This window comes from Sceloporus occidentalis, unplaced genomic scaffold (assembly GCF_023333645.1).
Source record: "Sceloporus occidentalis isolate IW3139 unplaced genomic scaffold, rSceOcc1.0.p SCAF_3, whole genome shotgun sequence".
Classification (NCBI taxonomy): Eukaryota; Metazoa; Chordata; class Lepidosauria; order Squamata; family Phrynosomatidae; genus Sceloporus; species Sceloporus occidentalis.
The window spans coordinates 197,354,562-197,374,025 of record NW_028316983.1 but is presented as its reverse complement, the minus strand read 5'-3'; the positions used below and the strand labels follow the sequence as shown (position 1 = coordinate 197,374,025).

The 19,464-nt window shown below is 37.1% G+C and overlaps 1 protein-coding gene across 4 annotated transcripts in view; it reads right to left on the bottom strand.

Moving 5' to 3' along the window:
* Positions 1-19,464, bottom strand: part of SNTG1 (syntrophin gamma 1) — a 339,536-nt gene that overhangs the window by 77,118 nt on the left and 242,954 nt on the right. For 3 of the 4 annotated variants that reach the window (XM_089517284.1, XM_089517285.1, XM_089517287.1), the window contains exon 13: positions 16,965-17,003. The exons of the other annotated variant lie outside the window; for it this stretch is intronic. In XM_089517284.1, coding sequence (XP_089373410.1) covers positions 16,965-17,003 — 39 coding nt within the window. The remainder of the gene's footprint in view (positions 1-16,964; positions 17,004-19,464) is intronic. 4 annotated transcript variants of the gene reach the window in all.

Below are 19,464 nucleotides of genomic sequence, written 5' to 3'. Positions count from 1 at the left end.
CAATTCCATATATTAAAATCAAGAGCAGTTTGAACTGATTCCATGCTGTTACATTCCTTTTTATATTTCTGTGTAAGAGAGTGAGATAGAATTTTACCACCTGAATGCCCAGCCAAAAAGGAAAACAAAAACATAAGTTTATCAACTTGCCTAAAGCTTAAAGGGACGAAGCAATCAATAGTGCATTCGAAAGTGGTGTGGGCATGGAGATCAGGTCATTGTACAGGTTACATAATTTATATATAGGATCACAACCTAAATCTGAGCTAGAAATTTGCAACCAATGAGGAAGTAAATCAATTCAGCAGCCTCAAATTTTTCAACTGATTTGATTTCATATCTAACACATCCCAGTTACAGAACGTGGTATAAAAGCACAGACCTCCTCTGAGGAGCTTAGTGTATCAACAAATACAATTCAAGGCTTAACATCCTTAATAACTCACTGATCAGATTCACCTGTAGTTCTCACAGGGTATTAAAGCAGTTAGGGAGATGGATTGAAACATAAATGTAAGTGAACAAATATGGAAACAAATATGGAATGAAAGCCCCATGCATTCTGTCTCAGCATGTCTTAACAGGAATATGATTAAGATCGTTCACATATGGTATTATACCCCAGTGCACTTGACTTTGATTTCAAAAGATATAAGACCAAAATGCTGCAGATATCAGGAAAACCATGCTTATATAATGGGTTTGTCCTTTGACTGAACAATTTTGGCCTGTTGTGCTTAAAGAAATATGCACTACTACTAACAAGAAGGTTGAAGCTGATCCAATGGAAGGACTCTTAGTACTGTTTTTGGAATCCAATGAACCTATCCTACATAAAGTGCTAATTGGCTTATTCTGCTAGTGGCAAAAAAAGAAATAGCATAACATTGGAAAGATTCGAGGAATTAATCTCTTCATAGTTTGTAAACAAGATGTTGGTCTCTGACCCTTATGGAAAAGCTGACCATGTACATGCATGAAAAAACATAAGGATCAATCACATAATTTGTTCTATGAAATTTGGGCCCCATTTCTTAATTACAAGAGCAGGCAATTTTGTCCACAAGTATTATACAGCAACTTTGGTAAATATTTACTACTGGTAATTATTAAATAATGGAATTAATCTAGGTGGTGGTGGGAAATGCTGTGTTCTGTGTGTTTCTTGTTGTGTTGATTTTATACATTTTGGTTTCCCCCCCCCAAAATAATAATAAGAATAAGAATAAGAATAAGAATAAGAAGAAGAAGAAGAAGAAGAAGAAGAAGAAGAAGAAAACAGATGAGGGATCAGATGGTCAGAGTGAATTAGTCACCAGAAAATGGTTCTGCCAATCCTATCCCAGGTAGAAGCTGAAAGACACTGAGAGGTCCAATAGGACCTTGTGAGTTCCTGGCAGAGGTCATCCAGGTGACAAATGCAATCTCAAAACCAGATCTGAACCCAAATTGAAATGGATCCAAATAATTTTATCTAAGAGAGCATCTAACTCAGATGCTACCACTTTCTGGCATGGCATTCTGACCCCAAGAATACATATAATGATGCATTAGAAGACTAAATCAAATTGTCGATTCACAGTATTGTTTTGTGAAGAATGAATACTTGGACTAGTACTCTATCAAGTGATCATGAAGTGATTTTTTCTTCTGTTATTTAGGAAACTGAATGTATGGTTGTTATTCCACTGATTATTATTTTTAAACAGTTTTATTTATTTTCAAAAAACAATTAAAAACAAAATCCAATAATATTTAGCAACATTAATTGAATGACCTTGAATTCCATTATCTTTTCTAGTCTTCCATTTATTCTCTGTTTATATTGTTCTCTCAATAAATCAAATTTAATTGTCACCATATTTGTGTATCATTCACATAGGTTCTTAATCTTACTTAATTTAACAAACACTTTAACAACTATTATAAATACTATATAAATCATAGGAAATGCATATTCAAAACAATTTAATATTTACACATCATTTTTACCCTTTTATATCTCCTAGTTAAAACTAAAGCAATTGTCATAAAGACCCCTTTTTCTTTATTTAAAAAAGATAAGTAATGGTTCCTATTCTTTCTTAAATGTTTGTAATGATTTTTTCTTTATAATGTATGTCATTTTATCTATTTCCATATTTTCATAAAGCAACGGTCGCCCGCCTCGCCGGGCAGACCGTTTTGCTGCTAGACACGGCTGGACTACAAGCCCCAGAGTGCTCTGGGGTTTGCCCGGCTCCCTATTGGTGCGCGGGGGAGGAAGGGGCGGCCCTTCCGCTCCGCGACGCTTTGGGAGATGGTTTCGTTGGTGCGGGGCTTCCGGTCCTCCAAGGCTGCCCATTGGTGGGCTGGGCCTTGGAGGCGGGGCCCCGCACAGCACGCAGGGAGGGAGGGGCCTAGGCCTATATAAGGCCGTGTTGCTGGCCCTTTTCCTCAGTCGGTTGCTTGGCTTTGAGTAGAGCGGAGCCAAGCTGTGGAAGGGAGCAAGTCTTGGTGCTTCTCCCGCCCACCCACCGCTGTTGTTAGGTGGTTTTTAGTCACAACTTGGCGGCAGCATAGGCCAGGATCTGCACGTTGTGGTACCAGGGCTATGGAGCTCTGGTTTGGGAGTCAATAGGTACCCGGGGGTGAATAGGGCAGGCGTTTGGCCATTGCGGGGGCCAGAACGCAGGAGCGCCTCCCGGTGACTAGGGGCTTTGTGAATTGGTGAACGCAAGACAAGGTTTGCGGTCAAGTTGTGTTCCTTAGCCCCTAGGTCATCCCAAGCACCGGGTGGGTGCCCGGTTTGGATAATCAGACTACATTGGGTGGTTTGATTGCACAGATCCTGACCTTATGCTTTGTGCCAACCCTACCAATTGTTTGCAAATAAAGTTGTGGCCTTACTTCCAACATGTTATACTGTGGTTATTTGACAGCAACATCTGAGGCAACCACATTTCTATATTTAGTATTTCCTTGCTTCTCCACTTGGCAGTCTATAACATTCTTGCTGTGACTATCATGTGAAATAGCAATCTTCCATATTTGCACTCTAATTTGTCATCTTCTATTATATTTAATGACTACATTTTTGGATCTGCCCTAGCTATAAAGAAATCATGTTGTATTCAATATTTTCTTGATTTGAGAATGAATTGCTTTCCAAAATTGTTTTGCTTTGAGGCACCCCCACAAACAATAAAAGAAGGTGCCTACTTCCCTCTCTCATTTCCACCATGTATTTTTCAAGTTCTTATTCATTTTGGCAAGTTTAAAGGGTATAGTACCAGTGGTACTCCATTTTATATAAATGCTCTCATATATCATAATTTAAAGTAAATTTCATTCTTTTGTTCCAATTTTTCTCCCATTGATGTAACTGAATATTTTGGCCTAAATCTTCTGCCCTTTTAATACTTTTGTCTTTCTTTTGGAATTTTAATATACATTTATACAGCCTCAAAAATGGGTGATTATTGTTTTCATCAATTATTTTTTTCAAATTCAGAATCTGCTTTATCTATACCATGTGTTCTGATATCTTGAGTAAATCTTTCTTTTAATCTTCTATAAAGAAACCAATTGCAATTCAGGACTTCTTCTGTTAATTCAGTTTTCGATTCTATAACCCATTGATTATTTTGCATTTTTAATATATCTACATATGTATAGCCCATCTGGTACTTTGTAATATGTCCTTATTAAAAAGTGCTTCGTTTGTTGACACCCACAGTGGTATCTGTGGGCACCATATTGATTTATATTTTAACCATATTCTTAGTAATAATTTTCTTATAAAATGATTACTGAAATCTTTATTTACCTTTTCTTTCTCGTAAAACAGATAGGCAAGAATCCTCTAAATTAAATCAGCACACTCCAAATTTAATATTCTTCTTTTTTCCAATTCTATCCAGCTAAGAGCAGAAGTGTAATAGTAGCATTTTAAATTTGGTAGGGCCATGCCACCTCTCACTCTTGCATCTTTTAACATTTTCGCTTCTTTCCTTTCCAGAAAAAGTTTGTGATGTCTTTGTGACAGGAATTGTAGGTGTATCGTTCATGATAATAGGGAGATTTTAAAAGAGGAACATCATCTTGGGAAGCACATTCATTTTTATGGTAGAAATTTGAGTGGTCCAAGTCAGATCTATTTTATCCCATAGCTTCATGTCTTTTTAAATTTCTTTCCAAATTACTTCAAAACTATTTTGAAACAAATCAGTATTTTCAGTTGCCAATGTGATCCCCAAATATTGTACTTTTTTCCATTTTGACACTATTTTTATAATTTAATCTTTATTAAATTATTTTATGAATAAAAGTAAAAACATTTAACAACAGAAGAAAATAAATAAATAAATAAACAAATAAAACTAGACTCACTATACAATACAATACACAATACAACACATACAAATATCATACAAACATATAACAAATCATTCTAACAAATTAGGAAACTAACATAATACAAACTATCCTAATACAAGACAAAGTAACTTCCTGGAGAAACACCAAGACACATAGTTGCCAAGATAACGTCCTTAATACATTCAAAATAGATTTTCTCATCTTCTCTCTTTGCTTAATTTGGTTCTCTGCAATCCCTTCAAGAGGAAATGAATAGAGAACCAGAAAAAAAAAACCCACATAATTAATCTTGTTTATTTTTCCTATGTATATATTTTGTGCTTATATTTTAGCCTCACAATATCATAAATTAAAGCTGATACATCACTATATTACCATAAAAAATGGAGGCTATATCTTCAGTTTTAATAAACAACACTAAAGGGTTCCACACTTTTTTTGTCTTGACGCTATTTTTTAAAATCAGTTCTTGCTTATCTTTTTCGAACAAATTCATACATAACATTGTTGTTTTTGTTTTATTTATCTTGAAACCTGAAGCTTCACCATAATGTCTCAGTTTTTAAAATAAGTGATCTATACTTCTTCCTGGTGTGTTGAGGCTTCTTCTGGTGAAGATTTCCGGTATATGCTGGAAGCTGCGTAAGCCGTATAACACAGGTGCACTGTACTTTCTAAGGGGCTTCCCAATGATATGACCAAATCATCTGCAAATGCTCTTGCTCTATATTCCATACTCTTTATCTTTACGCCTCCAAGCAATTTGACCTCCCTAATATCCTTCATCGATACCTCCATAACCGTTAAAAATAAAAGAGGGCACAACAAAAAATCTTGTCTTACTCCCTTGGTTCCGTTTTTTCACCATTTATCAATATTGTTGCTTCCTGCTTTTTTTATATCATCTCAATCTATTTTTTAAATTGTGCTCCCATATCCATTTTCTCTAACACCGCAAACATGAATTCCCATTTTGTATTGTCAAATGCTTTTTCAGCATCGACAAATATTAATAATAGTTGTTTAGCTATATTTTTTGTGTGAATCTCAATCAAATTTATTAAAATTCTAATCTTTTCTTTGATCATTCTGTTTAGTAAAAAAGCCATTTTGGTATTCATGTATCCAATTGTTTTAAAAACAATTGATCTCTGACAAAATAGAACCCAATAATTTGTACTCTGTGTTTAAAAGGGATATAGGTCTATAATTTTGCACATCTAATTTGTCCTTGTATTCTTTGGGTATAATTGTAATATTCACTAGTTTCCATGTGTTTAGTATATTATCTCTCAGGATCTCATTCATTGTTCTCTGATGATGGGTTAATAATTGTCCCAAGCAAGTTTTGTAGTATTCCATGATGAGCCATCAGGTCCTGGTGATTTATCAGTCTTACTACTTTTTTATTGCCATTATCAATTCTACTGTCATTGTTAATTTATTTAATTCTTTTCTTTCTTCTTTTGTTATCCTCTGAATATTCTGATTATTTAAATATTTTATTATTTTTTCCTTATAGAGTTGCATCTCTTAAACAAGTTTGAATAATATTTGTGAAACATTTGTTTTATTATTTTATTATATTTGTGTCATTATTATTATTATTATTATTATTATTATTAATCTTATCTCCATTTCTGATTTGTGGTATTGTTCTTTTCTCTTTTTATTTTATTTTATATGCTAATAGTTTCCCTGGTTTATTTGCAGATTCAAAGTACCTTTGTTTCATAAATGTTAATTTTTTCTCTGTATCTTCCATTGTTAATACTGAGATTTGATATTGAAGATACTTTATTTCCCTTATAAATCTTTCATCTTTGAGGTTGGCTTTCAGTTGGTTCTCTCTTATTTTTATTTCTTCTTTAATTTCTGTCCAGCATTCAGCTGCACGCATTATCACATCCGCCCACCGCTGTGACCATATCTCTCCTGTGTTGGCATCCCTTCACTTGCTCCCCCTCTCTTTCCGCATTCAGTATAAGCTCCTGCTGTCGACATTTAAAGCCCTCCATGGACTGGCCCCTCCTTACTTATCAGACCTTATTTCTCCTCACCTTCCAACTAGGGCCCTCCATTCTGGTAGTCAAGATCTACTGTCCCAGCCCAGGATTTCCTCTGCCCCATCTCGGATTCGCCCCTTTTCACTCGCTGTCCCTCACTCCTGGAACCTTCTTCCCCCGCGAGCAAGAGCCATCACTTCTTTAACCAGCTTCAAAACGGAGTTGAAGACCATCCTGTTCAGAGAAGCCTTCCCAGGCATTACATAATTGTTGCTTACTATTTGATGTTCTTTTGGTGCCTGTTTTATTGAATAATTTCCTATATTGCTATGTATTTTATATGTATTATCCTACTAGAAAGGCCCCTTCCCCTCCACCACTCCCTTCTCCTTTTGTGTCATGTCTTTTTAGATTGTAAGCCTGAGGGCAGGGAACAGTCCAATTAAAAAGATTGTATGTACAGCGCTGTGTAAACTTACAGTGCTTTGTAAATAAAGGTTAATAATAATAATAATATTTATTTATTTTTTCTATTTCTTTTCCTTTAACTCAGTTGCTTTTTTAGTAAATAGTCCAGGAATGACCACTTTAGATGTATCCCACTCTTACATGGGTTAGAACACCATTGCCCAAATTTTATTTAAAAACAATTAATATTTTAATCAATAAAATTTATAAAAAAATATTTTCAATATTATACAATATCTTCATTTTTCAATTATTAATGTTTTAGAAGTACATGTTTTTATGAGAACAGGAACACATTTCATACCACAGTTCAAGCAAACTTTTCTCTCTTGGAAGGACCTCCTATTGACTTAAAGGAACTCACTGTCATGAAATCTGAGAATGATCACCCAAGATCTAGCATGTGAACATCTATATAAAAATGCCAATTCTTTTGCACAGAAAGTTGCTTAATATCCTGACACCATTGGTGTATGTAACTCAGTATTTTCTATACCAGCTGGCAGTTGCTCTTTAGGGTTTTACAAAGATCTCATTTCCATTGCTTCCTCCAGCATTCTGTCTCTCAGATTATGAACCTAATTTAGACATGCAATGTCCCTGTGTAATTTGGAAAACATGATAGTTTTGAGGCAGCTTTGCCACATAGACCTTAGCTTACTCTCTGGGAGAAGAAAGCCAACTTGGGCTGCAGTGGAAAATACTGCCAAGCACTCGAACTTTATTCCAATCATTTCTTCCCATGTTATACTGATTCTATCTTTTCTTTCAAAGTCAGATGAATTCAAGGCAACCTCTAGCAGCTGAACATCTCCTAATATTTTTCTTCCTGATGAGCACAGAACTGATCTTTTCAAAAATGTATTTCATGAATCCAGAAGTAAATGCTGCAAAGGACAAATGAGCCTGACAATTACTGGTTGTGAGGCAAGTTGGCATTAGTATTTAAGGGCAGAAGATAAGTGAAAGAATTAGAAGCAAAACTGTTACAAGATCATTTGCAGCTTAGAATAATTATTGCCATTTGTCTATGTGTTCTACACCTTCTTTGGAGTCACTGTGGGCAGAAGATATTTGGCTGTAAATTTAACAGCACGACTTTCAGATTTTCATAAATTCTAATCCACACTTTTTTTGACAATACACTTTATATGCAAGTACAGTGTTTCTTCATTCTACATATATGTCTAGTGCAGCTAGATGCAGTTAATGGATCACTGCAGTGTACCTAACCCATGATGTAAGAGAAGTACTGCATACCCCTGATGCAGAAGCATAACTTTGGTGTAAGAAAAGTATAACAGAGATTTGCTTCAAGCTTGATTTGCTTTGCTGTTGTTGTGTGCCTTCAAGTCTTTTGTGACTTATGGTGACCCTAATGTGAAGCTATCATGGGGTTTTCTGGGCAAGATTTGTTCAGATGGGGTTTGCCATTGCTATCCTCTGAGACTGAGAGTGTATGAGATGCCCAAAGTCCCAAGTGGGTTTACATGGAAAAGCTGGGATTCAAACTATGGCCACAGTGGTAGCCCAATGCTCAAACCATTACACCACACTGGCTTCTTTAAGGCCCATTTATTGGTCTCCTTAGCAATCTGTAAAACTTTCCTTCAGAACTAGAAATGTGGTAATAAGACTGGGATATTTTTTCACATGTGGTAGTAAAAGTGGTCTCAAACTGCATTTCTTCTGCAATGGAGGTACAGCCTAAGAGGGCTTAGGATAAGTGGATGAGACATGAAGTGATTTTAGATCATTTAAACACTAATTAATAATATCACTGCTGCTTTCTCTAAGGCTTTAAACATTGATCACTGACATTTTTAACAGACCACACAAAGATGTTTCTTTGCCACATATATTCAAATTTTCCTGTAATATTAATCTAATATTAGTTTTTATCTAATGTTAGAGCCTTAAAGCAACAGAGCACTCTGAAATACCAGATTCATTCAACAAAGAGTGCAATTATTACTATATTTCAATTAGAAATATATCCTAGTTCTGTTGATGGCTGTAAATCCATTCTTAGCAATTTAAAAATATGGAGATGCTTTGGGACAAAGCCTGCAAGACCAGAAGGTTCAAAGACCTTTATAAGCTAGATGAAGCTATAGGTTGATGTACACCATATTTCACAATCTGATCAATAACTAAGACCTAAAATTGCATTGATTTAGGGCTCTGGTAGTTTCTCATTCCCTGAGCTCCCATAATAAACAACATGACTGTTGTGTTTAGCTATATATTTGGAAGGTTGGGGGCATTAGGTTGAATGTATTCATTATTACTTGACAGTTCTTCGATACTCTGATATAACGAGAAAGTAAAATAATGCCAGATTCCCTGCATATTATATTAAGAGCTTGAAAACTGTTTCTGTTCAAAAATAGAGGCTGAAAGCTTAGCAATTCTGCAATAAAATAAATATAACATTTAAATGCCTTGCTGGATTTCTGCCTTCAGTGTCAATTTTCTTTTCTTTTCTTTTTAATAGGACCATCCCAATATTAGGGGTCATATATTATATGGTTTCAAAGGAGATGTCAAAGAAGATTATTTTATTTACATGAACGTTTAACCTGGCATAATCAGCTCTGGGGGTGTAGTCACACTGTAGAACTGAAGCAGTTTGACACCCCTTTAACTGCCAAGACCTATCCTACAGAATCCTGGGATTTGTAGTTTGATGAGCTTTCTGACACACCAGACTGAATATTTCATGAAACTACAAAACTAGGATACTGTAGGATAAATCATGGCAGTTGAAATGGTATTAAACTGCTTTAATTCTGTAATGTGGTTACATTTCTGGTTTCCTCTGGTGTACTGAAACATTTCACCTGAAAGGAATAAACAAGTGAAAGACATACATTTTCACAGATAATAGCTCCAAATGACCAGTGTCAGTATCGTAGATTTTATTCTGCTTTGCTCAAGAATAGAGGAATTGACTATTCTTTGCTCAGGAATAGAGGAATCTTATGCCAAAAAGTCTGGTATATCAGTATAACTTGATAAAAAGAACCTCAAGAAGCACCAGAGGTAATGGACCTCTTTCTCTATAGAGAGACATTAGAATATATAAAGATAAGAATATTAATATTGCTAGAAGATTATAAAGATATGAACAACAACACATTTGTGCCAGATCCAACAGAACAGTAACTGAGAACACTATTTAGTGAACATCTTAAACATGACATAGCTTTAGAAGCTTATTTGAACTATGTTCTGAAACATCGAAAAAGTATCAACTATAAAACTTTCAAATGTCAAAAAGAAAATTGTTGTTGTGTGCTTTCAAGGTGTTTCCAACTTTTAAGGCAACTCTTTCATGGAGATTTCTTGGCACAAGTTGTTCGGAACGGAAGCCTTTGCCTTCCTCTGTGGCTGAGAGACTGTGACTTCTTTAGTATCACAGAATGCATGAGCAGTGATTTGAACCACTGTCTTCAAAGTAATAGCCCAATGCTCAGACCATTACACCATCCTGGCTCTCCAAAATCCGAAAGGAGAAAACCAAATGTATAAAACATTTATCTACTGTGTTTAAGAGTGCTTTCAAAATGTATGCACTTGGATTTAAAATATCATCATAATAAAATATCTGCATCATACTTTCCAAATCATATTTTCAAACTTACATAGTTTAAAGGAATAATCTTCACATAGCCTTACTCAGCATTTTCTTTCTTGACTTAAAAATGATTAAACATTGCACAGACACTGAACTGGGAATGCATTTGTGCCTATTAAATTTAATTTCAATGACCTTCCACACTGTACTTTTCTCACACACTTTTGGTAACTTTCAGGAGTTTATGTTGCATATTTATGTTATGGTGAATGTGACAGCCAATGCTAAAAATGATCAGAGACAAAGAATGGCAAAGCTTTCCCTAACCGTGCCACCCAAAGCACACTTCACAGAATGCTAAAGCTACTCATTGAAATTTCAATTTTTTTTAGATAGAAGAACATTGCTCTATCACTTTGCCATGTATCAGCAATTGTATCCATTGTATTTTTTGATGTGAATTAGGAACAAAGGCAGCCTTTGGAGGTCATACACCAGTGAACCAATCCAGAAGTATGAACTTCTTAATTCTCCTGGACCTTTTACAGTCCAGTGGGGGATTTCATCCCAATGCACATGGAAACTTCAGTAAGGGATTTTCCTCAGCACCACAAAAGAAGTAAGGATTAAATTTTCCCTTCCACACCTGCTGGGATCTGGTAATTATAACTCCCATACATATCTATGATTCTGTTGGCCTTTCTCAAAAAGCTACCTGTTATTCAAAAATTAATTTGAAATCGGATCCAGTTAGGCCCTAAGAAACTTAAGATTGATTCTAATGTCATTTTCTTTCTACCATAAATCTCCAGCAGCTCACTTAATTACTTTCCATGGTTTCTCAACAGTACACAACACGTGTATGCCAACATACACGGCAAGCATTCAGGCTAGCCATCTGTTGGAAAACCCACTTGCCAAATACAATTCTAAACATCCCATTAACAAACTGGCAGCCATGACCATGCCTCAACTGTACATCTGTTTTTGAAGATTAATAAAGTGAAGATTAATACAAAAAATGGTCCTTGATACTTCAGGACCAAGTCTACTGTGCCTAAAAGCTTCCAGAACATTTGAAACATGCATGGGAAACAGCCCAGAAAACCACTAACAAAGCTAATCAGGATGCCAGGAACAATCTAAAGTAGCAGTGAATGTGAATTGCATTAAATCTTCCTTGTGTCTGTTCTTCTTTTTACAACTCCCTCTTGGGAATTATTTCTCTTCTTAAACAAAAAGGAAACATTCAATAATAAAAGAATTCCAGGCTCAGATCAATGCACAAATAATCAATGTTTAGTTGTGCAAATAGCTGACTGTGTAATATGCAGAAATTATCACAGCATAATTGACACCCTGGTGTGTACTTCTTCCTAATTTAACAGCAAGAATCCAGCTCCCCTATGTGTTTTTATACACACTTAGCAATAGTTGTTTCAACCTAGAGCTTTTCTCCATATAATGAGCATGATCACTATGTTCTTTGATAACAGATGGTGAAAAGAGAGAGAGATTCTTAGATGTAACTGTTTAATAATGGTAAATCAGAGATGCTGAGCTGATGATTTTGAGAGCCATGGAGACCTTTTTAAAAATTAGAATAAAATACAGAGTCAAATGTCTCTCTGTCTATATGTCTGTCTGTCTGTTTCTGATGTATTACATATGCTTGCATATGTATGCACACACACACACACACATTTTTAGCATATTTTTCTCTATAGCAGTTCATTTATCTGTTTGTATCTATACACTGTTGAAAATCCTAATAATATTTCATGTGACAGCATTTTTAGCTGAAGTGCAGTATCTTGTTTTATCTTACTAGTTTGCAGAAAGTTATCATAGAGTATCTCACTGGAAGTTATTATTCTGCATTGGAAATATTTATGGATCATCTTCTCCAACCCAGTTATCTATTAAGCACAGTCAGAATCTTATGAAAGAATCCAAAAAGATACTATAAGTCTACCAGCTTAGATACCTGTGGAAAGGAACTGCACTAACTTTCCTGTTTATTTAAATGGGGTTCAGAAGGAGGACTTTCTATTGGATTGTACTTTTTTTCATTTCTGTCCTCTCCCTTCCTTTCCACCTGCCATGGGATGGAGGGTCTTCAAAGTCTATATTAAAGATTAAATGGTTTCAATGCCTTGCCAAGATAAAATTCGTTTGTATCTGCAGTAGAAAAGAGAGCTCAATCCACTCTGGCCATCCGAGCAATCATGACTTCAATGTCCCTTCCTTAAAGCAACTTTACCTGCCTCTGCTTGTTTTCCTTGGATCTATCTGCTTGACTCAAACACGAGGGTCTTACTGGGCCATTTCTCTGTCATCCTCAAAGAAAGTTGATAACTTCAAGAAATAACTGTAAACATCCATTCCTTTACAGGCAGGACATATTCCCTAAGCAGTTATTCCCACTCAAGAAGTGACATGAAATTCTGTCCCTGTCTTTGGCTTGTTATTGTCTACCTTATTCAGAGACTGCAATCTTGGCCTCACCAATGCATAAATATACTGTCTTCCATCCCACAAGTAGGGATTTTTGCTTGCTTTGGGGAGAAACCACATATCAAGTTCTAAAAAAGAACCTCAAAAAACCTGGTCTATCCCTTTGTTGTAGTCATGGAAGGTTCTTTTCAGCAAAGTTTCTGCTTTTTAATGTTGTCAACTGCTCACTGCAGCTGATATTTTCACCTGATCATCCTGGTCCTATGGGGATGATGAAAGGAACCTTGTACTTGCAATAACTAAAATTATGCAGATGGTCAGCTTTAAACAGAAATAAAACTTTTCACACTTATTTAGTTTTAAGCATTTCAGTGGTAATTTTCTGAAAGGAAAATGGGAAAACTACTAAACAAGTCAACCTCATGTATAAGTCAAGGGAAAGTTTCAGGCTCAAAATCCTGAGTATTGTTATGGCTCGTGGATAAGTCAAGGGTAAAACTTTGGGGGCTATAAAAAAGGATGGAAGGGGGGAAATGCCACTTCCATCCATCCTTTTCCTTCTCTGGACCCCACTCAACCAATTCCCAGGTGCTGGAGGAGAGGTTTGAACATTGGATTGAGAAAGGAAGCAAGTGGATTTAAATGGAGAGTTGTTTCCATAGGAATAAAGGTCTTGGAAAATGGACTGGAGACAGAGGCAAGTGGTTTTAAATGGAGAGGTTTTTTTCCCATAGGAAGCAAGGTCTTGCAAAAGGGAGCAGAGAGAGAAGCAAGTGGATTTAAATGGGGAGTTTTTCCGATAGGAAGCAAAGGCTTGCAAAACGGACTGGAGGGGGGAGGAACTGGTGTTCAGTGGAGATTGGGGCAGCAGGCTTGCTTGCTTTAGGATCTTTCTAAGCACTACTGATGTATTAGCCCTTATATAAGTCTACCCCAAATTTTAGGGTCAATTTTGGGGCATAAATTTCTCGAGTTATAGTCAAGTATATACGGTAAGTTCAAAATTCAACAAGAAGTAATATTTTCTTAGTTCACCAACTGCAGTCAGTAAAGACCAAGAAATATCTTATTCTCATCATTTTTATTTCCCAAAGGCTCACATGGATGCTGGGCAATTGAAATAAGGAAAATAAATTATTTAGTTATTCACTGGGAAAGAATTAAATAGAAGCTGGAATTTCTCCATCAGATTCCAGATTCCTGAGCAGCTATGATGTGGTTGTATTTCTGGGTGGTTTACAGAACAAATTCTCCCCCCCTACCCCCGACCCCCCCCCCCCAAAAAAAAAGGTAAATCAAAGCAAAGAGATAGTGGCTGCATCTGCACTGCACAAATAAAACAGTTTGATACTACTCTAATTGCCATGGCTCAACACTATGGGATTCTGGGGTTTGTAATTGGCATAACAACTCTCTGACAGAGAAGGCCAAGTATCTAAAAAAATCCCTACAAATTCCAAAATTCCTAGGACATTAGGCCATGGCTGTTAAAGTGGTATCAAACTGCTTTATTTCTGCAGCGTAGACAAGGCATTAGAAGGTTGGGGGGTGTGAGGTTCTGAATCTGTGTACTACTGTTCATACAATAATTTCTCAGATAAACTTAGGTAACGTCTTGAGTTCAGTACCAGTTACTATTGTTTCCATCTCTCTCATTTTCTGTCTCTGATAAACAACTGCTCAGAACTGATTTATTAAAAAAAAAAAAACTGAAACACAACGGTGTTTCTTGTCCCAACTTTGCAGGCCAAATATAGAAGCTTGCATATGTCACCTTGACATTTTCTAATGGAGTGTACTTCCTTTGAAAGTAATGGAAATCTCTCCTTTCCCCCTGGCCATTTAAACATTGTTAGTTCTTTGGCCACAAGCTTTGTATTTGTAGCATGGCAATATTTGATAGTGCTTTATAAGCAGAGTATTTATGGTAACACCACTGTGAGACACTTATAATATCTTTCTATAAGGAAATAAAAAATTCTGTATTTAGTTATTTTAAACGATATTATACTAGATTTTATGTAAAGTTTTTTTGTCTAATAGTGATTTTTTTTAAAAAAAAAAACCTATAACTGTTGCCAAGCATGAACATCCACAGTTCATTTCTACCTTTTCCTCCCTTTACATTACCAGTACATATGTGTGTAACTAATACTATGTCAGAACAATCCTGTTGGGACTATACATGAGATGCATCCAGATTCATTTCGTTTAGTAATTTGCACTCCTGTACATTGGTAAATCACCTGCACAAATGAATTATGATATACACACATTTGTGAGATTCCCCCCCCCCAATACAAATAAATAGACCAGCATAGAGGAAATCCCTGAGGCAATCATGCATTTCATCAGGTTTGGCCTTTTCCAAAGTTTTCTCAGTGGACATGAAAGAAATGAAAGCAAGCTATACAAAATTAAAAACAAACAAATAAAGCAGGGGAGAATTCTTAATGGGTTGGCTGTACTTTGGAAACAAAACCAGGTAACCTAGAACTCCAGAATCCACATAGGAGATTGGAAGCATCCTTGGATATGGTGATATCTTTAGCCCTATATACATGTTAGTCACATAAAAGGAATCTATATATGCCAAAAGAACATATTTAAGAAAATCTTACATGTAAGCAGAATTTGCAAGACATCGTTAATCCCATTTTTAGAGAAAAGATGGGGTATAAATAAAAACAACAACAACAAGGGAGCCCTGGTGGCGCAGTGGTTAAATGCCTGTACTGCAGCCATTCACTCGAAACCACAAGGTTGCAAGTTCAAGACCAGCAAAAGGGCCCAAGCTCGACTCAGGCTTGCATCCTTCTGAGGTCGTTAAAATGAGTCCCCAGACTGTTGGGGGCAAATTAGCTTACTTGCTAATTAGCTTACTTGCTGTTCACCGCTATGATCTTTGGAATAGCGGTATATAAATAAAACAAATTATTATTATTATTATGTACTCCAGGGGTAGGTAATCTCTCAAGGACACAGGGCTTTCCACTCCTGCCTCCAACATCCACATGCAGAGCAAAAGTGAAAACTTAGCCAAAACAAAAAAGAAAACTTAGGCGGGTTACAGACCGCCAAAAAATATGTATGGAATACATATTAGGGTTAGGAAGGGGCGGTGCTTCTGCACCCCCTAACCCTAGTACATATTCCATACGTAGAACATGGCGGCACCCCTTCCACATGGGGGACGCCATTTTTACGTATTGGACGCATAGTGTCCAGACGTGTCGCGGCGCCTATGATGTCGCAAATGCGCCAGCGGCGCCTCGCGACGTCACAGAGGCGTCGCAAGAAGGAGCTCCATTTTGGAGCTCCCTTTTTGCTCCGCGCGGTGTGGCTACTGCGGCTCCTGCACGGAGCAAACGGCGGCGGTGGCGGCAGACCGCCTCAAAGTGGCGGTCTATAACCCGCCTTAGATAAAATGAAAACATCTGAACTTAGGAAATCTGTATGTACATAAGCAGTCCACCATGACTATACTTTCCTTCTTCACACAATTCATATAGAGACTCTCCCTGAACTCTATAGCTAAATATATGGAAAACATTGGAGATTATTGCACCCAGGAATCCCAACAGAGAGACGTGGGTACTAAAAGATGAAAATTATGTTATCACATTTACCTGTGTCTGGGCTGTAGGCAGCCTGTATCCACTTGGGCATCCCATCTGCAACCCAGACATGTCCCACAGCATTTTCGAGAATGAGATTTTCCTGTTCCTAAAAGAAGCCATGGGAGAAGTCTGGGTTGTAGAAGGGCTGCGTGAGTGGATACAGGCTGCCTACAGCCCAGACACAGATAAATGCAATAACATCTGATTTGTCTTTTAGATCCAGTGTCTCTTCCACCAGGATTCCTGGGTGCGATAATCTCCTTCAATCTCCATCAACCAGTTTTCTGCATAAGGAGATATTTGTTTTTCCCCTCTCCACTGATATTCATGGGCTATTTACTAAGCTTGTTAGGATTCTGTTAATTCATGGCAACCAAGTCTAAAAGAATAAGTAAGTCATAAACTACTGAAACTACTTCACTAAACAAAGAACAATTGTAAATTAAAATTTGAAAACATATTTTCCTCTCTTACCTGCTGGTTTACAGGAAAATTCCTATTGATTTTTTTAATCTGTAAAAGTAAATACAGGAATAGATTAATAAATCAGCACATCCAATTATGTGGCACAGGTCACAGGACATGTCAACTGAGATTGTAGTAGATTTCCTGGATCCCTTACTGAACATATACACTGAATAAATTTTGTCCAGGTCTTAAGAAGTTTACCACTTCTGAATGTTGATTATGACTTTCACCAAATCTTTGTTTCCCTAAATGTTCTTGTATCCCTTCAAGTCATTTCTGACCTATGCTGACCTTAAGGCAAACCTATCACTAGGGGAAGCAGATATATTACAAAGAGGCGTTATAAACCGCTGCTTTGCGGCGGTCTCCCGGCGCTGCTGTTTGCTCCGCAAGGGAGCCGCCGCAGCCAAACTGCGCGGCTCCCTTACGGAGCAAAAAAGAAGCTCCAAAATGGAGCTTCTTCTGGCGGCACGCTAATGATGCTGCGAGGCGCCAATGGCGCACTCACGACATCATTAGTGCCATGCGACGTGCAGACGCACAGCGTCCGTTACGTCAAGATGGCGGCGGCCATGTGGAACGGCCATCGCCATTTGTTACGGACAGAGTCTGTAACAGGAATAGGGGCGTCTGGAAGAGATGCCCCTTTTTTAAACTGGGACGTCCTGAGGACGTCCCAAGTTGCGGTTTGTAACCCGCCAGAGTTTACTTATTAAACACTTTATTTTTAATCTAAATAATTGTATTTTAATCTATTTTTAATCTAAATAATTGTATTATAGTAAAGAAAATTATGAGTTGCTTCCAGTAACATATAATTTTCATCAGATCCATAGTTGAAATACACTTTTTTAATCAAAATTTTGATCAAAATTCTCTATTTTAAGCTTCATTTTATTCACCCTCATCCAGTTAATTACCAGCATCAGAAGATCATTTAGAACAGAACAGCCTCCTAGGCTTTAGATGGAAATGATCTTCCCATCTAGAGTTGCACATTATCAAAATATTAGTGGCACTGAATTCCAAATAAATGTTCCCAGCATGTTCATGAATACATTAAATAGCATTAATGTAGGACAAAATAAATCATAATACACAAAATGGTCAATCGTCACAAGATCGCCTAGCACCACCTTCTGAACTAGACCCTCCAGAAAAGATTGTAAAAAGTGCTTCCAAATCCATCTCAAAGAAACAACTGAGAAGGAAACTATGGATAATGGTATTGAAAGTCACAAAGCAGTCAAGCAAAACTACAAATTCCTCTTGTCCAGTTCCCAGCATAGTTCCCTCACAAACGTGATTAAAGAACTTGGGTTGGGACCAAGATTATTTGATTTATCATAACATAATTTAATGTGGTTAGAATTCAAAGACATAGACATGTTAGTCTGGAATATCAGCATGCACTTGCAGGAAAAGTCTGTATGGATTTCCCATCTGTTCTGCCCCACACCTGCCCCAGAGCCATCTACACTTGTTTCATAGAATCACAGAATTGTAGAGTTGGAAGAGATGACAAGGGCCACCAGTCCAACCCCCTGCTATGCAGGAAATCTCAATCAAAGCATCCCCGACAGATGGCCATCAAGCCTCTGCTTAAAGACCTCCAAAGAAGGACACTCCACCACACTCCAATGGAGTGTGTTCCACTGTCGAACAGCCCTTACTGATCCTCAGAGGGAAGCCAAGGTAACCTCCCCTTTGAACAAGTCATGCCAAGACAACCCCATTATACTTTTATCTTAGGGTCACCATAACTCAGAAAGGAATCAGAGGCACACAACAACAGAATATGGTGTGATGTGGCATGTTTCATATAAATTGTATCCCCCTGGCAAAAAAACTGAGATTCACAAAATAAAAAGAGATACAATTTTTTAAAAAAGTCCTAACAATGGATCACAGCAACAGCAGTATAGACCACTGCTGCAGATAAAAGAGGATCCCAACAATTATCGTCCAGTTAGTTTGACATCTATACCAGGAAAGATTCTAGAGCAGATAATTAAACAGAGAGTCTGTGAACATCTAGATGGCAATTCCATAATCACAAAAAGTCAACATGGGTTTCAGAGAAACAAGTCATGCCAGACAAATCTGACCTCTTTCTTTGATAAAAATACCAGTTTGGTAGATGAAGGGAATGCTGTCGATATAGTATATCTTGATTTCAGTAAGGCCTTTGACAAAGTTCCCCATGACATTCTTGCAACCAGGCTTGTAAAATGTGGGCTAGACAAGGCAACTGTTACATGGATTTGTAATTGGTTGACTGGCTGAACCCAAAGGGTGCTCAACAATGGCTCCTTTTCATCCTGGAGAGAAGGACCAGTAGAGTCCCACAGGGCTCTGTCCTGGGCCCAGTGTTAATAATCATCTTTATCAATAACTTGGATGACAGAATTGGGGGCATACTCATCAAATTTGCAGATGACACCAAATTAGGAGGAATAGCTAATACTCCAGAGGACAGGATCAAAATTCAAAATGAACTGAATAG